General features: G+C 45.8%; 1 protein-coding gene across 3 annotated transcripts in view; it reads right to left on the minus strand.

Annotated features, from left to right (window-relative positions):
- ARHGEF1 (Rho guanine nucleotide exchange factor 1) overlaps nucleotides 1-21,432 on the minus strand; it is a 108,355-nt gene that overhangs the window by 59,168 nt on the left and 27,755 nt on the right. For all 3 annotated transcript variants that reach the window (XM_088453195.1, XM_088453194.1, XM_088453196.1), the window contains exons 2-6: nucleotides 16,626-16,690; nucleotides 11,049-11,120; nucleotides 10,067-10,180; nucleotides 3,071-3,169; nucleotides 2,455-2,497 (exon numbers count right to left, since the gene is read on the minus strand). In XM_088453195.1, the coding sequence (XP_088309321.1) occupies nucleotides 2,455-2,497; nucleotides 3,071-3,169; nucleotides 10,067-10,180; nucleotides 11,049-11,120; nucleotides 16,626-16,652 (355 nt within the window). In that variant the 5' untranslated portion in view covers nucleotides 16,653-16,690. The remainder of the gene's footprint in view (nucleotides 1-2,454; nucleotides 2,498-3,070; nucleotides 3,170-10,066; nucleotides 10,181-11,048; nucleotides 11,121-16,625; nucleotides 16,691-21,432) is intronic.

Genomic DNA, 21,432 nt, shown 5'->3' on the forward strand with positions numbered 1-21,432 from the left:
GGGGCTCAACAGAAGCCACTGGAGAGCCATGATCTTCTACGACTACAAGAGTGGTCTGCGACACCAGGAGAGTTTCGACAGACTGTGAGGTGCTTTTGAGGAAGAAGCAGTGTCCTGAATCAGTGTTTGAGTGGTTTGAAGAATTTTGGCGCAGGAGATGGTCCCTGGAAGACTAGGAGTGCTGAGGCCGACCTAGGTCTTCCTTCACAAAGGACAATGTTGCTGACATGTGGGTCATAGTTGAGTTGGATGCTAGGGTGACCGTGGCCCAGTTAGAGAGGGAGATAGGCATCTAATCAGGATCAATCTGTACGATACTCCACGAAAAGCTCGGCCTGAGCGAGCTTTCTGCACGCTGGGTGCCCCATCAGCTGACTCGAGAGCAGGAGGAAGCTCAGATGACTTGGAGCAACAACATGCTGGCCAGGTATGATGGCAATTGCTCAAATTCTGTCTGGGAGATCATTAGTGGCGATGAATCCTGGATCTACAATTTCGACCCAGAGACCTAACAGTTGGCCCAGTGGACCCCAGTTGTAGCTGCGCCACCATGGAATTTTTGAAGCGAGTGTAGCGTGGCCAAGCAGATGGTGGCTGTTTTTGTGGGCAAGACTGGTCATGTAGCACTGTACCACTCGTGCAGCAGTGCACCATCACTGGGGACTGGTATGCCAACCAATGGCTGCCACAAGTGCTGGAAGCAATTTCCAGGCGGCATCCGAAAACTCGCGCTCGTGGTGCCCTTATACATCACGACAATGCACCTGCCCGCAAGTCCATGAAAGTGGTGAATTTTCATGCACCATGATGCATTCAGGAACTTGGTCATCCACAGTACAGCCCAAGCGCAAAGTGCATGGGGTTCGTTTTGAGTCACCGGGAGCTGCAATGGAGACCTTCATCCGGCATGTAGAAGACATACCTGCTTCAGAATGGTCCATGCTGCTTCTCCAAGTGGTTTGAGCACATGCAACTTTGCACAGACTCCTCTGGCAAATACTTTAAAAAAATGTAACGTTCACTTTGTTTGTAAATATAGTACCTTTTGTGCATCCGGAAACTAATTGCCCACCCCTCGTACAAGCTAGGCACAGACCCTTAGTTACAAGCTCTGCGTAGTCAGTGTGCGGTTGTAAAATAAGCTGCGCTAAAAAGGTGGAAGGGACAAGGCCTTTAAATAACTGATCTATGCTGTCACATTTTTCAGAAGGTGGGTAACAGGGTCTAACTGTAGGGTTATTAGTGCGTGTCTGGTGTGTAGAGAAAATAATCACAAATATGTGTTTTAATTATTTTGAATGAAGATAAGTTCCCAAACAACATGAAAACCATTGACAGATGCAGTGAATAACATTGATTATGATGGCACCTGTCAAGGGGTGGAGTATACTAGGCAGCAAGTGAACCCTCAGTTCTCGCAGTTGAGGTGTTGGTAGCAGGAAAAATAAGAAAGCGTAAGGATCCGTTAGATATTTACAAGGGCCAAATTGTGATGGTTAGATGACTCGGTCAGAGCTTCTCCATAACAGCAGGACATGTGGAGTGTTCCCGGTATGCAGTGGTTAGTACCTACCAAAAGTGGTCCAAGAAAGGACAAACGGTGAACAAGCAACAGGGTCATGGGCGCCCATGGTTTGGGGAACACGACAGAGTTCAAAATGTTACCTTGGCTTGCAAATTCTCCAGATCTCAATCCAATTGAGTATCTGTGGGATGTGCTGGTAAACCAGGCCCCATCTCTCAACTTACAGGGCTTAAAGAATCTGCTGCTAACGTCTTGGTGCCAGATACCACAGGACACTTTCAGAGGTCTTGTGGAGTCGGCAGGTGAGAGCTGTTTTATAGGCGGCACGAGGGGGGACCAACACAGTATTAGACAGGTCAGTTTTAATGTTAAGGCTGATGGGTATCATTTTTTTTCCAGGAAAGGGGGTCTAAAGATCAAATGACATTATAAATATTACATGAACACAAAAAATCACTTCAATGTTTTGGTGTATAAATTCACCATCATCAGGGATTGCACATTTGTTGCTCATTACTTATCCCTCATTACTTATCCCTGATGAAGGTGTGTATATATACACTGAAACGTTGGAGGGTTTTGCTTTCTTTTATATGTACCGTTTATAATATAATATGATCTTTAAAATCCCAGAGCGCAGTCCTTTTTTTTACTGGATTATCGGATTTCAGTTTTGGACAGAACACCATGGTATTTTCCTACATATAAGTGTGATAAACTAGTATACGGAATTATACTGTGGTGTACTGCTGGACACTTAGCATTAGGGTAATGAAGCTTGCAGGTTGCTATGGGTTACAGCGCATTTGATCAATACCTTAGTAACCCTTACAATTTCCATCAAAACAGGTGCCGTGTTGGACTGTACAGTGGTTCTATATTGGCAGAGGAACTGCTGTAACAGAGGTAGAAAGTTTGCAATTACTCACCCAGGTCAAAGGACACATTAGCCGGAATTTGGACACGCAAGACCTAGTGGGGGGGGGAAGAGAAAAACAGAGACATGTCCTCATTCATTTCCAGAGTTTATATGAATTCCTGTTCCGCTATGAGCTGTAGACATTCAGGAATGTGAAGTCATGGGTGAACAATGCAGCATTCAGCAGCTGTGTATACAAGAACTCCCATCATTGTCTGCGGCAGGATGAGAGATGCAGTACAGAAATCACACGTCTGGCGCACCTGATGCATACACTCACATTCCATGGCCTGAGCCGGCATGCAGCCAATCATTCTACTGGAATCTAGTGATCTCTTCGAGGAATGAGGCACCAGTGCAGCTAACAAAATGGCTGCCTCCACTTCCTGAGCGGGATAATTGCACTTTAAGGTCAACGTTCGATATGGAGGCTGTTAGAAGAGGCATGTTTTGATTAACATAATAAACTATTATTAGGCATAAAAAATTATGCAATGTGAAAGGGTAAACTGTAAAATATAAGTTGTGATAATGGTGTAAAATATTGGCTGTGCCATAACCCAGGGGTCTATTCAGAAATATTCATGCCTCTGTCATCTGTAGCCACCGTGTCACAGGATACTCACGGCTCCCTTCATCAGGAACGTGTTGTAGAAATCCGTAAACGACTTCTTTCCCTCTTTGGGAGACAGGCTCCTTAGGATCTCCACATGCAGGAAGCAGAGCTGCGGATGCACAGGAGGAAAAAGAGGGTTTAGGGGTAAGAATAGCTGTAGCCTAAAGGAAACCTCATCCCATGGCAATTGTCTGTCCAAGTAGGAAAGTGCTGCCACCTGCTGGAGATGTCATGAGTCTATGATAAATTGGCCAATTGTGCCACCTTTACACATCAATAGCACATGTATACAATGCACAGCTGCCTGCTGCAAATCCAGTCACCAACATATCATGCTTAGATAAACTTAAAATGTAAGGTTGCTGGGGAAAAAGACTCCTCCGTCCTTCCCTGGAGCGAATGCCCAGCTCCTAAACAGGTTTGGAAACATATTCTTGCCCAGAGGGAAAGACAAAAATACTTGTACTCTAATCCTCCCTAACTCTGCAAGCAGCCTTGTCCCCTGAACTGTGAAGGACGACATGTGACCACCATAACTGCTGGTTACTCGAAAACAAAATCACCTCACTATTAAATGGTGATATTTTGGCTTCTATATATTTGCACAGATATTTATATAGCTAACATAAATTTACAGTGATTCTCCCAGCCATTCCCATCGGTTCCTGCCCCAGTGGAGCTTACAATCTATATTCATTACCACATGGAAAAACACACACATACACTAGAGTTCATTTAATGTCAGAATGCAAATAACCTACCAGTATTGTTTTTGGATTGTGATTGGAAACTGGAGCTCTTGGAGGGAAACCCACCCAAATACGAGAACATACAAACTCCACATAAATTAGGCCTTTATGTATTTTTCTTTTTTTTCTTACTTTTTATTTCTAAAGCATGGGTTACATTCATGAAGAAACTTTCAAGTGTGGAGTATAGTATATGGGTTATGCATGGAAAACAGATAGGATCAAGGAATGCAAAAAGTAACACCATGCAATTTCTCACTTACCGGTAATGGGCATGGGGGGTACAAAAAGAGGTATAAATGGGGAAGAGAGGGAAACTGTTTGTCACAAGTGGGATAAAGGGGCTTCCAGCTTTGAGTCCAGAAGTGCAGATTTAGGGGGTTTGTGTGTATTGTAGTTTAAATCCTGGCATGCAGGATGTCGGCAGTCCGAATGCCGGCGCGGGCATCCCAACAGTATGTAGTGGGGTTAGGCACTAGGGGGAGGGAGGGTTATGCTGGGTACACATTGGCAGATATATCAGCCCATCAACTGATCAGCCATTATATTGTGTGTGCGTCGGCCAGTGTGTGCCAGCGATATATCTGTGAACAATGTCGTTCATAGACATATCGCGTCGGCTGTGCTGCACAGCCAACCGACCGATTACTTAAAGCAGAGGGCGCAACACGACCCCCGGCCAAACGATGGTTGTTCAGTGTGCATGAACAACCATCTTGCAGATTAGTCGATCTGCAGATATATTGGTTAGGTGTGTACCTAGCTTTAGGGGGGACGGTAAGCAGTGGGGTTAGGGAGAGGGTTAAGCACTAGGTGACAGGGGGTCTGACCGCCAGGATCTCGAGTGCCGGCATGCCTTACCCAACCCATGTGTGCGTGTTTGTGAAGGGTACTTGCATAGCTCACATTATGGGAGAATAGTGTTAGAAGAGGTTGGAACCAGTTGCAGATAAAACCTAGGGATCAATATCTCAGATTTCTCGTCCTTATCATGCAAGTGGCGACTTTTTTCACTTGGCCAAAACAAACCGGTAAAGGATTTCAGGGCAGAAACACGTGGTGAGTACCTTGCTTACAAGTATTTGCCAGTAGGCAGTAAGCACCAGCAAGGATGTGGGAGGCCAATTTAGGCGAGTGGTCATAGACACCTTGAGGTGAAATGGGCCACCTATTGAACAGGGCATGGAAGGAGAAAGTAAAGGAGGACCCTGTCCCAGATGGGTGTAATCTTGGGGCATGGCCACCAATAAAATGTGTAAAAACAAGGTTCCGATCTGCCCGCATCCAGCCCAGCAGGTACAGGAGTAGGAGGGGTACTTTTTGACCAAAGTGGCTCAAGCCCACTTTAACTGGATGAGCAAATGTCAACAAGAGGGGACATTGGAGCCGTTACAGGCCAACAACTGGCAGGGGAACAAGTAAAAGTGTGGGAGACTGGTAAAATAAAAAACTTAAGCAAATAACCATAGAATATGGTGGAGACATGCATTATTATATTCTGAAAATAAAGACTAAAAATAACATTAATTAGTAAAGTGATCATTATTATGTTTATTTTTTTTTTAGGTTCTATGCTTTAATGTAGTAACAAACTTAAGTTTATGTTATTCTTTTTCCTTATAATTTTTTATATTTATGAACTTCTACATTTTGCCCAGTAGCAAGATCTCCATTTGGGATACAGATGGAGTAGAATGTATTGCACATATTGGTGGAAAATCTGTGCTCTCACTCTAGAACTGGAATTAGTTTAGTTTAGTGTTCATACACACTGACCAACCATCATCTGTCTTCTGGCCATGGGTCCCGCTGGCCTGGGGAGTGTCACAAACCCACCCCCCCACGCGGCCTCCGCTGCAAGTGTACGGGCAGTCAGCAGACCACGTGTACACACAGCACGATGGCCCAATATACAGATGTGTCTACATACATCTACAAATAATAAATAACGCGTGAGCTCCCTGTGACTCGGTGGCGCTGAGTGCGTCTTTTTGTGCAACTTTTTAAGTGAGCGACTACGGGTGTATCTGCATGTGAAATGCTACATTACAGTGTCAGCAGCTGTAACGTAGCGTTTCACATGCAGATACACTTGTAGCCGCACATAGAATATAGGCAGGGCTTAAAGTGGTCCAGGAGAGGTGGTGGAGCTCATCTCCCCCGCCTCCTACTCCCACCCCTCCTCTGAGAGGCCAGAACAACTGCGAAAACTGTTAGACACACACACACACACACACACACACACACACACACACACACACACGTGTGTAGGAAACTTTAAAGTGAATGGCTCGGTGCCACTTAGCCCCCCGGAATCCTTGGAGGCCTTTTTATCAGTGTGAAAAACTATTTTAGATGCTTTTTTTTAGCACTCCTGCCATCAGCTGAGTCTATAATGTTAGGTCACTTAAAAAGAAAAAAAAACAAATGTTCTATATCACCAGTGTAACTCTTAATTATTTTGCTGCCATGCCCGAATTTTTCTTATGGGGTCCCCACAAACGAGTCTGTCACTTGGGTGCCCCGTGGTTTTTTTGCAACCACTATGTATCACCTTGGCTTTCTCTGCAATGAGGAATTCAGAGTCCCTAAACAGACAGTGTCTGGAGCCAGTATTCAGTATGCATATGAAAGAACACGTGGTACGGTAGCCACCGGTTTGGGTAGGAATAATATTCAATCTTCATACAAGATAATACATGGTACTGTACGTTTTAGGTTAAAGCAAAATGTGAACTTCCCTGAAAAAACATCCTGGAGAGACATCCTCCTACATCTCTCCAACATTATCCCTCTGCATCTCTACAGTGCCACCCCCCTTACTACTCATCAGTACCATCCCCCTGCATCTCACTAGCTTCATCCCCCTTGTGTCTAAATAGCTTCATCCCTCCTGCATCTCACTAGTTTCATCCCCCCTGCAAATCTCCAACGCCATCCCCCTACCGTCTCTTCAGCACCATCTTCCTGTGTTTCACAAGCATCAGCCCCCCCTGCAACTCTCCAACGCCATCCCCCCACCATCTCTTCAGCACCACCTTCCTGTGTTTCACAAGCATCAGCCCCCCTGCATCTCTCCAATGCCATCCCCCTACCGTCTCTTCAGCACCATCTTCCTGTGTTTCACAAGTATCAGCCCCCCCTGCATCTCACCAATATCATTCTCATGTCTTCACTCCAACACCATCCCCCTGTGTCTCTTCAGCTTACCCCCTTGTTTCCTTCCAACAGTTCCCTGCCCCAGCGTCCCTCACCATCGGCTCCCTGCCCCTGCTGCTCCCTGCCCCTGTGTCTACTCTCCCACCAGCAGCTTATAGCCCCCCCCCCAGGGGCCCTCTAGCAGCAGCTCCCTGCCAATGTGTCTCCTTTCCCACCAGCAGCTTAACCCCGTGTCCCCTAGAAGCAGCTCCCTGCTCCTATCTCACCACTCCCACCAGCAGCTTAACCCCGTGTCCCTCTAGCAGCAGCTCCCTGCTCCTGTGTCTCCTCTCCCACCAGCAGCTCTTTCCCCCCGTGTCCCTCTAGCAGCAGCTCCATGCCCTTGACTCCTCTCCTGCCGGCAGCTTGAGTGACAGGAGGGACGAGCCGCGGGCGGAGGAGGAACATGGAGCCTGAAACCGAGGAGGGAGAGGCACCTGCGGCCAGACATAGTGGCACTCTGTCTGTGGGACTTCTGTGCAGGGACGTAGTGGAACTAGATCCGTCTACCATTAGAGGTGACGGAACCCAGTTCCACCCTGTTCCTGCCCACTTTAACCCCTGAATATAGGCATGCTTCATATCACTTTAATCAGCAGAAGCTGCTTGTGCTACCCATTTGCATCATTGTGTGAATAAGACGCAAGATATATGTGGACACATCTGTATCTGCAGATATATTGGGCATCGTTCGCAGTCATATCGCTGGTACACACTGGCCGATGCACATAAGATATATTGGCCAATCAATTGATCGGCCAATATATCTGCCAGGGTGTATCCAGCATAGCAGTAAGCCGTCTGTTACCTTCCATCGCTCCATTAGGGTAGCTGAACCTATTAGCTATAGAGTACGCCATCTACTAACTAGCGATATAAAAAATAAATAAATCAACAAAAGACAAAGCAATCAGTCTCAAGTCTCAGTGGTGATAACATAATGATCATTCCATACATCAAATATATACATGCACTCCTAGGCACACCACTCCATGATTACTGGATTTTAGCTTTGATATGCAGCTCTGTTAGGGAGATCCAACCAATATGGACAAGTCTTAGTTACTGGTTTTCGGATATAGAACTCAAAATGGAAACACGACCCTTCAGGAGCTCCCATCGCTACAGACCTGTACAGAGCTCAGGATCTTCACTGAAGTTGTAAAAAGACAGCTCAGAGAACGGATCTCAGCGTGCAAACGTTCCACTCATGGAACAGAACCCGGGAGATTACCCATTGTGATACTCCATCTCCTCTGTAGGCTGCACCCTGTGCAGTCCCTGTAGAGCAGGGGTGGGCAATAACTGCAACTGCTATTGAACTACACATCCCAGAATGCCTTGCCAAAGATTTAGCATGCCCCGATAACAAAACTGATGGCAGGGTATGCTGGAATGTGTAGTCCCACAGCAGTTTGCGGGCCACTCATTGCCCACCCCTGCAAGAAAGACTCCTAGTTAGCAAGTGCAGCAGGGAAAGAAAGTCAAACGCTCGCCCTATGATCAAAGCTGTATGTCCCTTCTCTTTACTGGAACTTTATCCCTAAAATATTTTCCATGTATTTCCAATGATGATACTAGAAAAACACACAGAAAGCAAATGACAACCTTTCTACACTCAATGGTCCTTTACATGGCAATCTCGTGTTGATGCACATTTGGGGACAGGGTCGATATATTATTGTACCATTACTTATACAGAAACTCTGACATCGCTCCCCCTCTTGTCTTGATCTCATTAGATTAAGCACAAAACACAAGTCTCCCTTGGTTAGGAGAGCCTGCAGAGGACGGCAAGATTACTTCTCAGACAGAAAGTGCGCTCTGGAGTTTGGCGACCGTTTACACGCAGACCAAGCAGCCATATTGTGGCATAGACCGAGACTTGACAGGCTGTACGGTCATCAATCTAATTCCCTTTGCACCCAAAAATGGTTACCTAATCTGTGGGTGGAAGGTTGAAAACAAAACCAGTATACATGAGAACGCAGCCTGCCAATTTACTAATAGGAATGTATGACGCTGCGGAGGCACTTTTATGACGAAAAGGGGACGCGTCTTATAGACACGCCCCCTTTTCGGGCGCGCGCATAAGGTTGCCCTCTCTAGCTCCGGCACCCTGCCTGCCGCCGGAGCTAGAGTGAACACTACTTTGTGCCACGTACCTCAGTCCCACTCACAATACGGCTGCCTAGACTGTATGTAGGGAAAACTACATGTGTAAAATGAAGGAATTGCTACAGCCCTACAGTGCCAAGAAAAGACCAGCAGTACCTGGTAATTACACAGTAAATAGGTGAATACAGTGTAAACATCCTGTGATAATGTGGTTGGCGATACACGCATGTGTTAGAGATTGGACACACCTGTTGTTATGGAGCTAAACATCTGACAGCAGCATGAAAGAGAGAGAGAGAGAAACATGTAAGCACCAGAGTTTGTCACAGGAACTGACATTTTATACTTCGTCCATATTCATAAAGCACCCGTAACTGTGTAACCAAAGACACCCAGTATGTAACTGCCACCCTATGTCTCCTACCCTATGGTACTAAGGGGTCTATTTACTAAGCAGTGTTAGGAGATTGAGTGAAAAGTGATAAGGTGCCAGCCAATCAGCTTTGCCATCGCAGAGGCTGTGTTTGAAAAAATGACAGTTGGAAGCTGATTGGCTGGCACCTTATCACTTTTGACTCTGTAAATAGACCCATAAATGCAGTAACACAGCCCTGTCTGACCCCCTAGACAAGAAACATTTCCATTTATTAGAAGACCTGGAGCACAATGTAATAGGGCGAGTGTTTAGAAAATGTGAGAGTTTTCTTACACTTTTGTAAACTCAGTGAATGTAATAGAGCCCGAGAACAGAGCTAACTCTCATATTTCACACTAAAAAAACGCTCACAATTTAAACGCTCATCCAGAGGTTTTCCCATTTTGAAGATAGAACTCTATTAATGTGAGAGGTTACTGCAAAACTCTCACATTTTCTGATCGCTCACCCTATTACATTTGGCCCCTGGTCTTCTTTCATCACTGCTAGCTCATTCCTATCTTACCAGTGGGCTTGGATCAAACTGAAGCACAACATGATGCAGAAAGACCATAATATAGGCAGGATGATCTTTTACTTGCTCAATGCTCTGGAAGTAACTGCTCTGGTCGTCCACATTCTGGAGAGACAAGATAATAGACAGGTGAGTGAGATGGTAGATTGGGAGCAGTGAGAGTCATGTGAGTGAGATGGTAGAGGTGGAGCAGTGAGAGTCAGGTGGGTGTTATGGTAGAGGGGGAGCAGTGAGTGTCAGGTGGGTGATATGGTAGAGGGGGAGCAGTGAGTGTCAGGTGGGTGATATGGTAGAGGGGGAGCAGTGAGTGTCAGGTGAGTGAGATGGTAGAGGGGGAGCAGTGAGTGTCAGGTGAGTGAGATGGTAGAGGGGGAGCAGTGAGTCAGGTGAGTGAGATGGTAGGGAGGGGGGTAGTGAGTCAGGTGAGTGAGATGGTAGGGAGGGGGGTAGTGAGTCAGGTGAGTGAGATGGTAGAGGGGGGAGCAGTGAGTCAGGTGAGTGAGATGGTAGAGGGGGGAGCAGTGAGTCAGGTGAGTGAGATGGTAGAGGGGGGAGCAGTGAGTGTCAGGTGAGTGAGATGGTAGAGGGGGAGCAGTGAGTGTCAGGTGAGTGAGATGGTAGGGAGGGGGATCAGTGAGTGTCAGGTGAGTGAGATGGTAGGGAGGGGGGCAGTGAGTCAGGTGAGTGAGATGGTAGGGAGGGGGGCAGTGAGTGTCAGGTGAGTGAGATGGTAGAGGTAGAGCAGTGAGTGTCAGGTGCGTGAGATGGTAGAGGGGGAGAGCAGCGAGTCTGATGAATGTGACAGTAAGTAGTTGAGCAGTGAGTTTATATGAATGACAAGCTAATAGAGACAGTAGTAAAGCCAGGTGAATGCAGACACAGGTTATGTTCATAGAGAGCTAAGCAAATGAACGTAAGCTGAATGTAAAAAGCTTATCTGCCCATCCCATACTCGTCTCCCACCATCACTGACCGGTTCAATATCGTTCTCAAAGTCCTCGTCCTCTGCTCCAATGATGGATGTGGCCCCCATTGCATGGAAACCCTGTGCAGGTACAAAATAGCATATTTCAATGAATCAGAAACATACAACATAAAAAAAAAAAAAAAAAAAAACATATTGTAGTAAATACTAGCACACTACAGGTAATACACCAAGACATCGCTAATCTTATGTAATGGCGATTGCCAATTTGCTTGTGCTCTAGTGACCAACAGAATCAGATCACTGAACAGACCAGTAGGAATAAATTTGTAGTTATGCTCTTAAACCCGTTCCTGAGAAAAGCAACCTAAGCCGAGTAGGAGCCAGACAGCTCCTCAATAGTCATGTGATGGTAGCAACGGAGTTTTGTGCTGTGACCGAGCATACTGGGGGTCAGGCCAAAGCCTCTCTCATCGATATTATCATATGACTAATTGCCAAGGTAAACTCTACATTAATTAACAGCACCTTGAATAAAATAAACAAACAATGGGCGCATCCCACGGTAAAAGGAAGGTAACAATTTATTCTTCTCATTAAAATCCAGCGAGCTTGTCGCATTAGTGATATCAGCCTAATTTGTCTTTTCGGGAGAAAGTTTCCCACGGTCGGACAGGGTTAAGTGCTTCTATATCCTGCAGCTCCTCACGGCCACCGCTCATAATTTTAGAAACACATTTGGAATGGCGACCGCTTTTGTTCTTTCATCTAGAACAATAGTTATATACAACAGAAAAAAGGGACATGGTTTAACTGGTATTTATAACTGACCCTCTACATTTATACAACTTTTGCAAAAGGTTCCATCGGCTCAGTTTATGACCTAACACACATAAATGCTTGCTCATAGGGCAGACTTATAAGTACAGATAAGTAGGACTGGTCCGAGACAATATATGTGTTTATAATATCAAAAGAACGAGGAGAGAGAGGACACAAAAAGAACGTCAATTCCTAAGATAGCAACAAAAATGTTGGGGGGATACTGTGAGGAAAGGAGAGGTCTGTGGACAATGAATACAGTAATGCCTCGTTTCCTACATCATCAGAGTCTGATAAAATTACTTTTTATCCCCGGTGTCACCTTACTAAAAGAACGTGTTTACCCATTTATTAAGGGTATGCTACACAGGCACTCTCTAGGTAATTTTGTGATGTATTCAATATGTGCACTGTCGTGTAACAGTGGCCATAATGTCTACAATAGTTAACCCTGCGTCGGGCGCAGCTGGCCTGACAGGTGCCACAAAGCTGTTCTCGCTCACCTCTCCGCCACAGGGGGGCGCAGCAGCCTGCCCCTCCTAGTACCTTCCTATCTCTAGGTGCTGTTTGAAACCCCCCTAGTCAGTTTTCCCGCCGCCTGCGTGGAGTGCAGTAGTGACCTTCCCGGCCTCTCAGGCTCATTGCGCCCAAACTCGTCCGACTTTGGAAGGTACGGATTTCTTTTTATTTTCTCACAATTTTGTGTATTTTGCTCATTTTATGAATGAAAATTACAAAGGTTGTGGGTATTTTGCGGAAATATGTAGGTTTGTCCAGGGTGGCCTCTTAGGCACACTGCGCCTCTTACAATTAGTATTTTTTGTTTTACTTGCTTTAAAATTAATAAATGTGGTTCTGTGAATCAGATTTCCATATATTCTCTCTTTGTACATCCTAATGAAGGTCACTGATCACTTTAAGAACGTTAGAATTTAGTTAATTAGGTGCTAATGACAATTTTATAACAGGTGCCTGTCGGGCGCACTGCGCCCGAACCTGGGAGTCCTAGAGGTGCGCAGGACGCAGGGTTAAAAGACCAAATTAGCCTGTGGAGCTGCAAGGGTTAATTGGCAGCATAGAGGAGGTCAGGGCGAGCAATTGAAGCATAAATGCACCTTCTCCACAGGGAGTAAAACAGTCACCAACCGTGTGGGGGGGGGGGGGGGAGAAGACACTCGGTTAAGTCTTATCATTTTCCAAACTATCACGATCTGGCTATCATGCCTAATCCACCCACCACTAGCTCCAACACCATGGGAATAATGAAGGAGATATAACCTGTATTTTAGCTGTATTGGTGACTAGGAACAGCACTTCCGTCACCTGTGAACGCTGTACCTGTGAAGAATGCCATCTGTCTGGTGATTGTATATGCACGTCTGTATTGCCGTCTCCAGAATAAACTGCGTTTTGGTTGCAACTATCTGGTTGGGTGATTTAAAAAGAACCCACTAGGACGTGCGCCCACACAGATAAGCACTCTCAATACAGCAGACAACACATTGGAATTACATTTCTGTAGTAATGAAACAGAATGCCTCTAAAACAGAGGTGGGGAAGCTTTTTTTTCTGCCAAGGACCATTTTGATATACAGTATATACACACAACATTAATCGTGGGCCTGGTGCAGGCCACACCCCCTCCGCGTGACATCATACGGGTGCGGGGCCACAATCGCCGGTGATTACAGCAATGCCCGGAGCATCCTGGGGAAGCAGCGGTGTGACTGTCTGCTGCATAGATTCTAGGCACCTTGCTAGCCAGATGAGGCTAGCAGAAAAAAAGCTCCGAGGACCAGACCAAATGATTCCAGGGGGCCTTACACAGCCCCCGGGCAGGAGGTTCCTCATCCCTGCTCCAAAGTGTAACTGTCCCCTGTGCACAATGGGAGAAGCCATTTTGGGGGCTAGGCCAATATTCATGGGAACAAAGCCAATCCATTCACTAGGAACTAATGACAACACCGAATCATGAGCATATTTCATATCTTACAGTTATTGGGGACGCGGTGACACTTGACCTTTAAATGACTGAGGTGTATTTCCTAAATCACTGTCGGTCACTGACAATGGCCATTCCAACAACCAATTTGGTTTAAGTATAAATTGGCTTTCACCAATAAAAAAAAATTAAAAATAATAATCACCTTCTCAAAGTTTATTCCGATCATGGATTAGTTATATTGGGCCAGTCATATTACACAGCCAATAGCTCTCAGACACCGTACTAGTTACACTTAGAGAATACATGAGTGCAGCACCTGGATGGCAGACTATTGTAACAAGGCTGAATGCAGCTGTTATCTCTGATAATGATTTAAGAAAAAGCATTTATATATTTGCAGGGTGTACATTTATGTGCACATTTTCCATTTTAACTTTCTTCCCCCTAAAATAATAGTCCCTCTAGGCGCGCCTGGTCCCATGAGACTCTGCTAGCGCCGGGCGTCTTTTTTTTCCGGATATGCGTCAAAGTGGCAATGTGATGCAAAGAGGACGCACCAGCAGACTGCGCTGAATAATTTGATATGTGACAGTTGTACATCTGTGTGCGAGTCGTAATCATCGTGCCAAGTGCTACGAAGCTGCTTTTTTCCGAACCAAGTACAGTTTTCAGTCTCATTCACACACAGACACAAGTGACGTATATCACATTAATCAGCACAGTCTCCTGGTGCGTCCTACTCGTGTCACATTGCGACTTAAACGCATTTCCGAAGAAAAGGATACAAGAAAGGCGCCCCGGCGCTAGCAGAGTTGCACCTGTCGGCTCACTCAGGCCCAGGCATATAACAGTGCATGGCGTATTGAGTCTAGGGGGTCTACTTACTAAGCAGTGTTAGGAGACAGAGTGAAAACTGATAAGAAAGTGATAAGGTGCCAGCCAATCAGCTCCCAACTGTCATCTCACAGGCTGTGTTTGAAAAATGACAGGAGCTGATTGGCTGGCACCTTATCACTTTTCACTCTGCTCATCTAAGGATCTATTTACTAAGCAGTGTTAGGAGACAAAGACACATCTGTATAAAGAGATAGATGAATATACATACACCTCACCTCAGAAGCTAGAAGGAGAACGCCGGTTTTAGGAATTTATGCTAATTAGCCCCTCCCACCCTTCAAAAACAAGTGGCGTAATCCCCCGAGATGAGGACACACACTAGACCGGCAGCCGCAGGTTTTCCAAGCAGAATGGTGAGAGGCAGAGTGACAGCAAATGCAGCTCAGTGAAAGGTCACCAAAGCAGCCTATTGGAACGACCGCTGCAGATTGTGTGATCCACCAAAATGATTGGTCCTTGTGCATAAATAGTGGCATTAATAAGTGAGCTCACAAGATGTTCGGTAAGGAAGAATAGCCGGCAACATCAAGGACACACAAATATGCAAATTACAAATCAAATAGTGTACACATCTACATGACAGAAGGCACAACTAGGCGTCACTATGTAACATCAGGTGCAGCAACGACTGGCTCATGATCTGAGGGGTAGAAAGTTGCCACTGTATAATGCCCCGCTGGCATTACAAGAACACAGGTGGGCAAAGAGGCAATCATATTACAGTACAATAGTATCATCATTTACAGTTCTGAATTAGCGACCAATATAACATAGATAGATAAACCTCCGAAAGTGCCTACAATGGGCACGTGAGTATCGGAACTGGACTATGGAGCAATGGCAGAAGGTGGCCTGGTCTGATGAATCATGTTTTCCTTTAAGTCATGTGGATAGCCGGGTGCATGTGCATCGTTTACCTGGGAAAGAGATGGAACCAGGATGCACTATGGCAAGAGAGCAAGCCAGCGGAGCCAGTGTGATGCTCTGGGCAATGTTCTGCTGGGAAATCATCAGTCCTGGCATTTATGTGGATGTTACTATGACACGTACCACCTTCCTAAACATTGTTGCAGACCAAGTACAGCCCTTCATAGCAACGGTATACCCTGATGGCAGTGGTCTCTTTCAGCAGGATAATGCGCCCGGCCACACCGCAAATATTGGTCAGGAATGGTTTGAAGAACATGACAAAGAGTTCAAGGTGTTGACTTGGCCTCCAAACTCCCCAGATCTCAATCCGATCGATCATCTGTGGGATGTGGTGGAAAAACATGTCCGAGCCATGGAGACCCCACCTCGCAACTTACAGTATCTGCTGATAACGTCTTAGTACCAGATACCACAAGACAAACAGTACGATCCAAAATCCGTTTGTCTATGTTGTGTTATCCAATTCTTGAATGCTCAGAAAGGGAGACCCGTCGAATCTTATTGTCACATACAGCAGATGTATGGCGATATGGTAATGAGCGAAAGTAATGTGAGAAAGTGATGTGAAATGCTCAATAATGGACGAAAAAACGTGCTTGACGAAGACTGAACGGGACGCCCCCATCGCTTGTCACAGTTTCGGTTGGGAAGTTTTTGATCATTCACCCTATAGTCCGGACCTTGCACCATCTCACAGTTGTGACATGTGAACAGCCGGCCAAGGACATCATAGGCTGTATGATCAGCAAAACACGGGGGCACAGTAGAGAAGAGTGCTGAATCTCAGCGCTGAGGTCATGGGCTCAATTCCAAACAGTGTGTGATATATGTGTGGAGTTTGCATGTACCCCGTGTTTTTCTGCGTTTCATCCAGGTGCTCTGGTCTTTTCCTAATATGTGTAGGGACTGATACGAATAATTCAATATTCCATGTACTGCGCTACATAATACGGTGACACCATACTGATAAATGATAATAAAACACTACAAATACATGACCACATGCTATCAGCAGTCATAAGGTTACTCACCCCATAATGCGCATCTTCTTGATCCATCTTAATTACCTATGAGATGGGTCGTGCCAGAGAGTGACCTGAAAGTAAAATAATTAGGTTTATTTAAATTTATACTACTTAAAAAATAAACATCATCCCTTAATCTGTAAGGCTCCACACGTTATGCAGCCTAAAAACCACACTAATTAAACATAATAATAATAATAATGTAAAAAAAAAAACATACAAGTACAAACACAAATGATGTAAGTACGAGTAGCACATGCTCAAGTACACATTCTGTGAGAACAAGTTGAACATAAAATAGTAAGACTCGCACAAACAAAAGTTAAACATAAAACATAACAGGTACAAATAGACAAAGTTACAGACAACAGATAGAAGGTAGAGCAGGCCCCACTTGAGACAGTTTAGTGTATTATATATTTTATTATTATTATTCTTTCCCATCCCTGTGAATTCTTGCAAAGCTACAATACCCATATGCCAGGTCAGCCAGTGGCTTGCAGAGCGCGCTATGTGACGCTGGGAAGTGAAACCTAATTCTCCGCCATGTGTAGCAATTGCCAGACACCTGCGCTGGGTTCCTGTATGGGGCGCAGATGTTGTGGGGATCTTCAGAGAATGAGAGAGACCGCGATTTGTCCATGACGTGTTAGGAGTGACAGACCGGTTACAATATAGAGGTGCTAATCCGGACCCTGGCGTATCCCTTGGACCACATGATACAGAACGCTGAGTGGGGCGTGAGAGGTGATGAGGGCGGATTGGAGAAGGGATGACTGAGCAGAATCTCCTGCACACTGATGCCCTGCAGGGACTGTGCAGGAGGCAGGGAGTGGAATCCCAGGTATGCAAGGAGACAAAATTCTACAACAACTCCCCACCCTCCCTTCATCACATACACACACCCATGGTTAGGTGGCACTGGCTTTAGGATAATAACTCCCCCCCCATATCCCGCCGGCACATGCAGAATACCAGCTGCTGTGTGTGCTGGAGGGAGGGTATATCTGGAATGTGCAGTCTAATCCCTGTCTCTGTTACATACAGCCTGTTCAATGACCTCTCATGCCAATACTAACCCCTCGTGTCCTGGCGGTGCCTACATTAGCTCATAGACTGAGAGACAGTAAAACAACAACTCCTCCTAGGGCACAAACCTCATTAGCTAGATTTATATATCCACGGAAAAATACCGTAAAAAAAAACAAAACAACAAAAAAACAAAAACAAAAAAAACATCCCAAAATAAGCAGGAGCCTTCCTCTGCAACAAGCTCCTGATGGCTGGAGGCTTTTCACAACTGCACGGTGGAATGTTCAATTAAAAATAATACGCACTCCCTATTGTTTCCACTTCGGAAAGGTTTATTAAAATTGGTGCGTAATGAATTCTGCACAAAATCCCCTTTTCATCCAGCATTTATCACGGTGAGACACCAGGGCAGTGCTACCTAGAGAACAAGGGATCACAGTAACACAAGTCTCATAATGCTCTGATGGAAAAAATTGCCACATTTAAAACCTGGTACACCGAATCCTGCCTTTAAAGGGGTGCCAGCTGCTTACACAAGGTGGAAAATGCCATTTCCTTGGCTGAATTGATATTCATGCAACGGCTGCTCTGCTCTTTGCAAGTGACATCATCGATTCACAGATTTTGGAGGCCTAAGATTTTGTCAGAAGAAATCTGAGTGCACTAGTAACCAGTGCAACCAATGGAAGCACAGGCACAATCTCAGCAACATAATGTGTCCTGTTCCTTGGGGCTCTGTAGAACATATATGCTCATCGCCCGTGCATGCACAGACACATCCACGCCATGGGTGCACACACGGTGTACTCACACACACATGCAGTCATTGCCTGACTACAGTAAAACTATGGCAGCTATGCAGCAGGCCAGCTGCAGATAAGGCTGGAATACCCAGGTATGTGCCCAGCCCCCCACCAGACTCATGTACAGTCCTTCTGTCTGCTCTACTGGTGCCCCCCTCCCTCAACTGGCAGCCTGCCAAAGATCTCCACACATGTTAAATGCACAAACACAGCCGTGGCAACGTGACCTACACAGTGTGATACTAGCAGGGTACAGGAGGCAACAAATGGGATGGGGATCATTGCACAACAGGCAATGATCAGTGGCACCTTCGCCGAAAGTGCTTTTATTTTATTAATAAGAGCATAGTCAGCGCTGAATACCCATTGCTACTTCATTCCATCTTTATAGTTACACATGTGATGTTGGTGCATACTGTAGTAGCACTGCACAAGCTATACCTGGGGCATTTAGGTTTACGTTTAGTCCAGTTGCTCTCAAAGTTTCTTGAATCATGGCGCCCTAGAGCAGGGGTGGGGAACCTTTTTTCTGCAGAGGGCCATTTTGATATATTTAACATTATTTGCGGGCCTGGTGCTGGCCACGCCCCTTCCGTATGACATCACACAGGGGCGGGGTCACAATTGCCGATGATTACAGCAATGCGGAGGATGCTCCGGGGAGCTGTAAGGGCAGTGGTATGACCGTCTGAAGTGCCCTAAGGATGCTCCAGGTGGCACTGCTGCATAGATTCTGGCTGCACGGTGCCATTCTAGGTACCCTGCTAGCCAGATGCGGCTAACAGTAAAAAGCTCAGAGGGCCAGACCAAATGATTCCGAGGGCCTTATAGGGCCCCTGGGCGTGAAGTTCCCCATCCCTGCCCTAGAGTATCAGCATATTTTTCACGACACCCCTAGGCCAAAAGTTTCGTAAGGAGAACTTCATGCAAAAATATTAAAGGGCCTCATTTATCAATTAATAAATCAATTTCGTCAATTTATCAACAATTTACTGGTTGCATATGATAAATGGTGCTCCAGCCAAACAGCTCCCAACTGTCATCTTTCAAAGAGACGACAGCTAGGAGCTGATTGGCTGGAGCCCCATTATCATATGCAATGCGTTTTAAAACTCGTTGCGTATGATAAAACTCATTGATAAATGGGCACCTAAATGAAGTACATTGTGCTTACATGTCATCCTTCGGTTCAGTTATGTGATGGTAGACAGGATTCTGCTTCCGTTTGTCACATATTTTATGATTGACAGCCACCAGGCACAGGTTCTTGCCTATCACATTAGAGGTGAATCGCCCCAGGAAGGAGTTCCCGGAGCTATTCAATTGACGGTACTGTTAAGTCTGACAAAAAGATTTCAGCTTGCGACATCCTGTGGTGCGAGCAGAAATCCAACTTCAGTGTTAGCACCGGCTTAGCGAGGTGCTAATAGTCTTGCAGCTGGCACTTTAGTTGGAGAATGCCAATTAGTGCAACTAAACACCAAGCTGAAGGCGTGGTAACCGGCATTCTCTGATTTAAGTGGTTCTAGTTGGACTTAACAGCTCAGTCAATTGACCAAAAATAATTTGTTTTGGTACTGTACCCCCAACCATGAAAAGGGGGCGTGGCCTTGAGACACACACCCCCTTCTTCACTGTATGGAGCATGCCCAGCACTTGCGGAGATGCTGGGCTGCCCCCAAGCACTCCCCGCACTGCGGTCCGCGGGTGGGAATGGCTGTTGGAGCGCTGTACTGTCATAAGAGCAGGGTGCCTTTTAGCACTTTCAAATTGGGTAGGGTGCGGCACCCTGCTAAAACAGCCTAGCGAGAACACTAAATGAGATACAAGGCGCGTTAACATCTGCCACTATTTCCAATGGCTAAATCGTAACCTTATAAGCCACAGCCAAGCTACTTTTCAACTGTGTAAAAGACAATTCCTAATGCTGGATACACACTAGATGATAGGCCATCCGATCCGACAGATCGGAGTGACCTATCGGGCACATCGTCTAGTGTGTACCCACGATGACGCTGCTGATGCGCGATCCCGCGGGTCGTCAGCGATATTCTCCGGATACGTCGCTAGTGAGGGCGATGCTGCCGAATGCAGCATCGCCCCAGCCATCACTCCTTACATTGGCGAGTGTATATGCACTTGCCTATGTCGGCTCCCCCACGGGGTCCGGTCACTGAAGAGGTCGGGCTAGGTGCACATAGTCCCATGCCAAGCCGTCTCATTACACTACAGCTCTGACAGGGGTATTGAAATAAAAATGACAATAATATTTAACTAATGTCCAATCTTCATTATAACACAGATCAGAAAGTGACAGGTCCTCGAATTTCCCTTTCCCTAAACAAGACCTGTATAATATCACAGATTTGGCGACTGACAGGTAATCCACATTTGTAAGCTTGGCTGCAGTATAACGTACAGATCTCGTTGGGGTGACTATATAAATATTTATAGTGTAACTAGGGAGTCCTGCTCATTATTGCTGTGCTCTGGGGTAAGCCAGCTGTTTGTTTTGACACAGGTTATAAAATGCGGCATGACAGATAGCCAAATAGGTGCACGCGAGAAGCTGTCAGGTGGGAACAGGTAGCTTCAGACAGGCAGGCAAACAAGGCGTACACACAGCACACGGAAGCAGAAAACACAGTCTAACCCCTAAGACAGGCTCCAATATAGATAGATCTATAATATATATAGGTATTTTTCTGGAAAAATAGCTTAAAGAACCGGGGGTGGAGCTATAGAAAAACATACATACACATATATTATTACCAGTTATTTATATAGCGCACACATATTCCGCTGCGCTTTACAGAGAATCAGTCCCTACCCCAGTGGAGCTTACACTCTATATTCCCCATCACATGCTCACACACATACACACTAGGGTTAATTTATGTTTGGAGCCAATTAATTTACCAGTATATTTTTGGAGTGAGGGAGGAAACTGGAGTACCCGGAGGAAACCCACACAAGCA

This window comes from Taudactylus pleione, unplaced genomic scaffold, assembly GCF_031769625.1.
Source record: "Taudactylus pleione unplaced genomic scaffold, aTauple2 ptg000572l, whole genome shotgun sequence".
Lineage (NCBI taxonomy): Eukaryota > Metazoa > Chordata > Amphibia > Anura > Myobatrachidae > Taudactylus > Taudactylus pleione.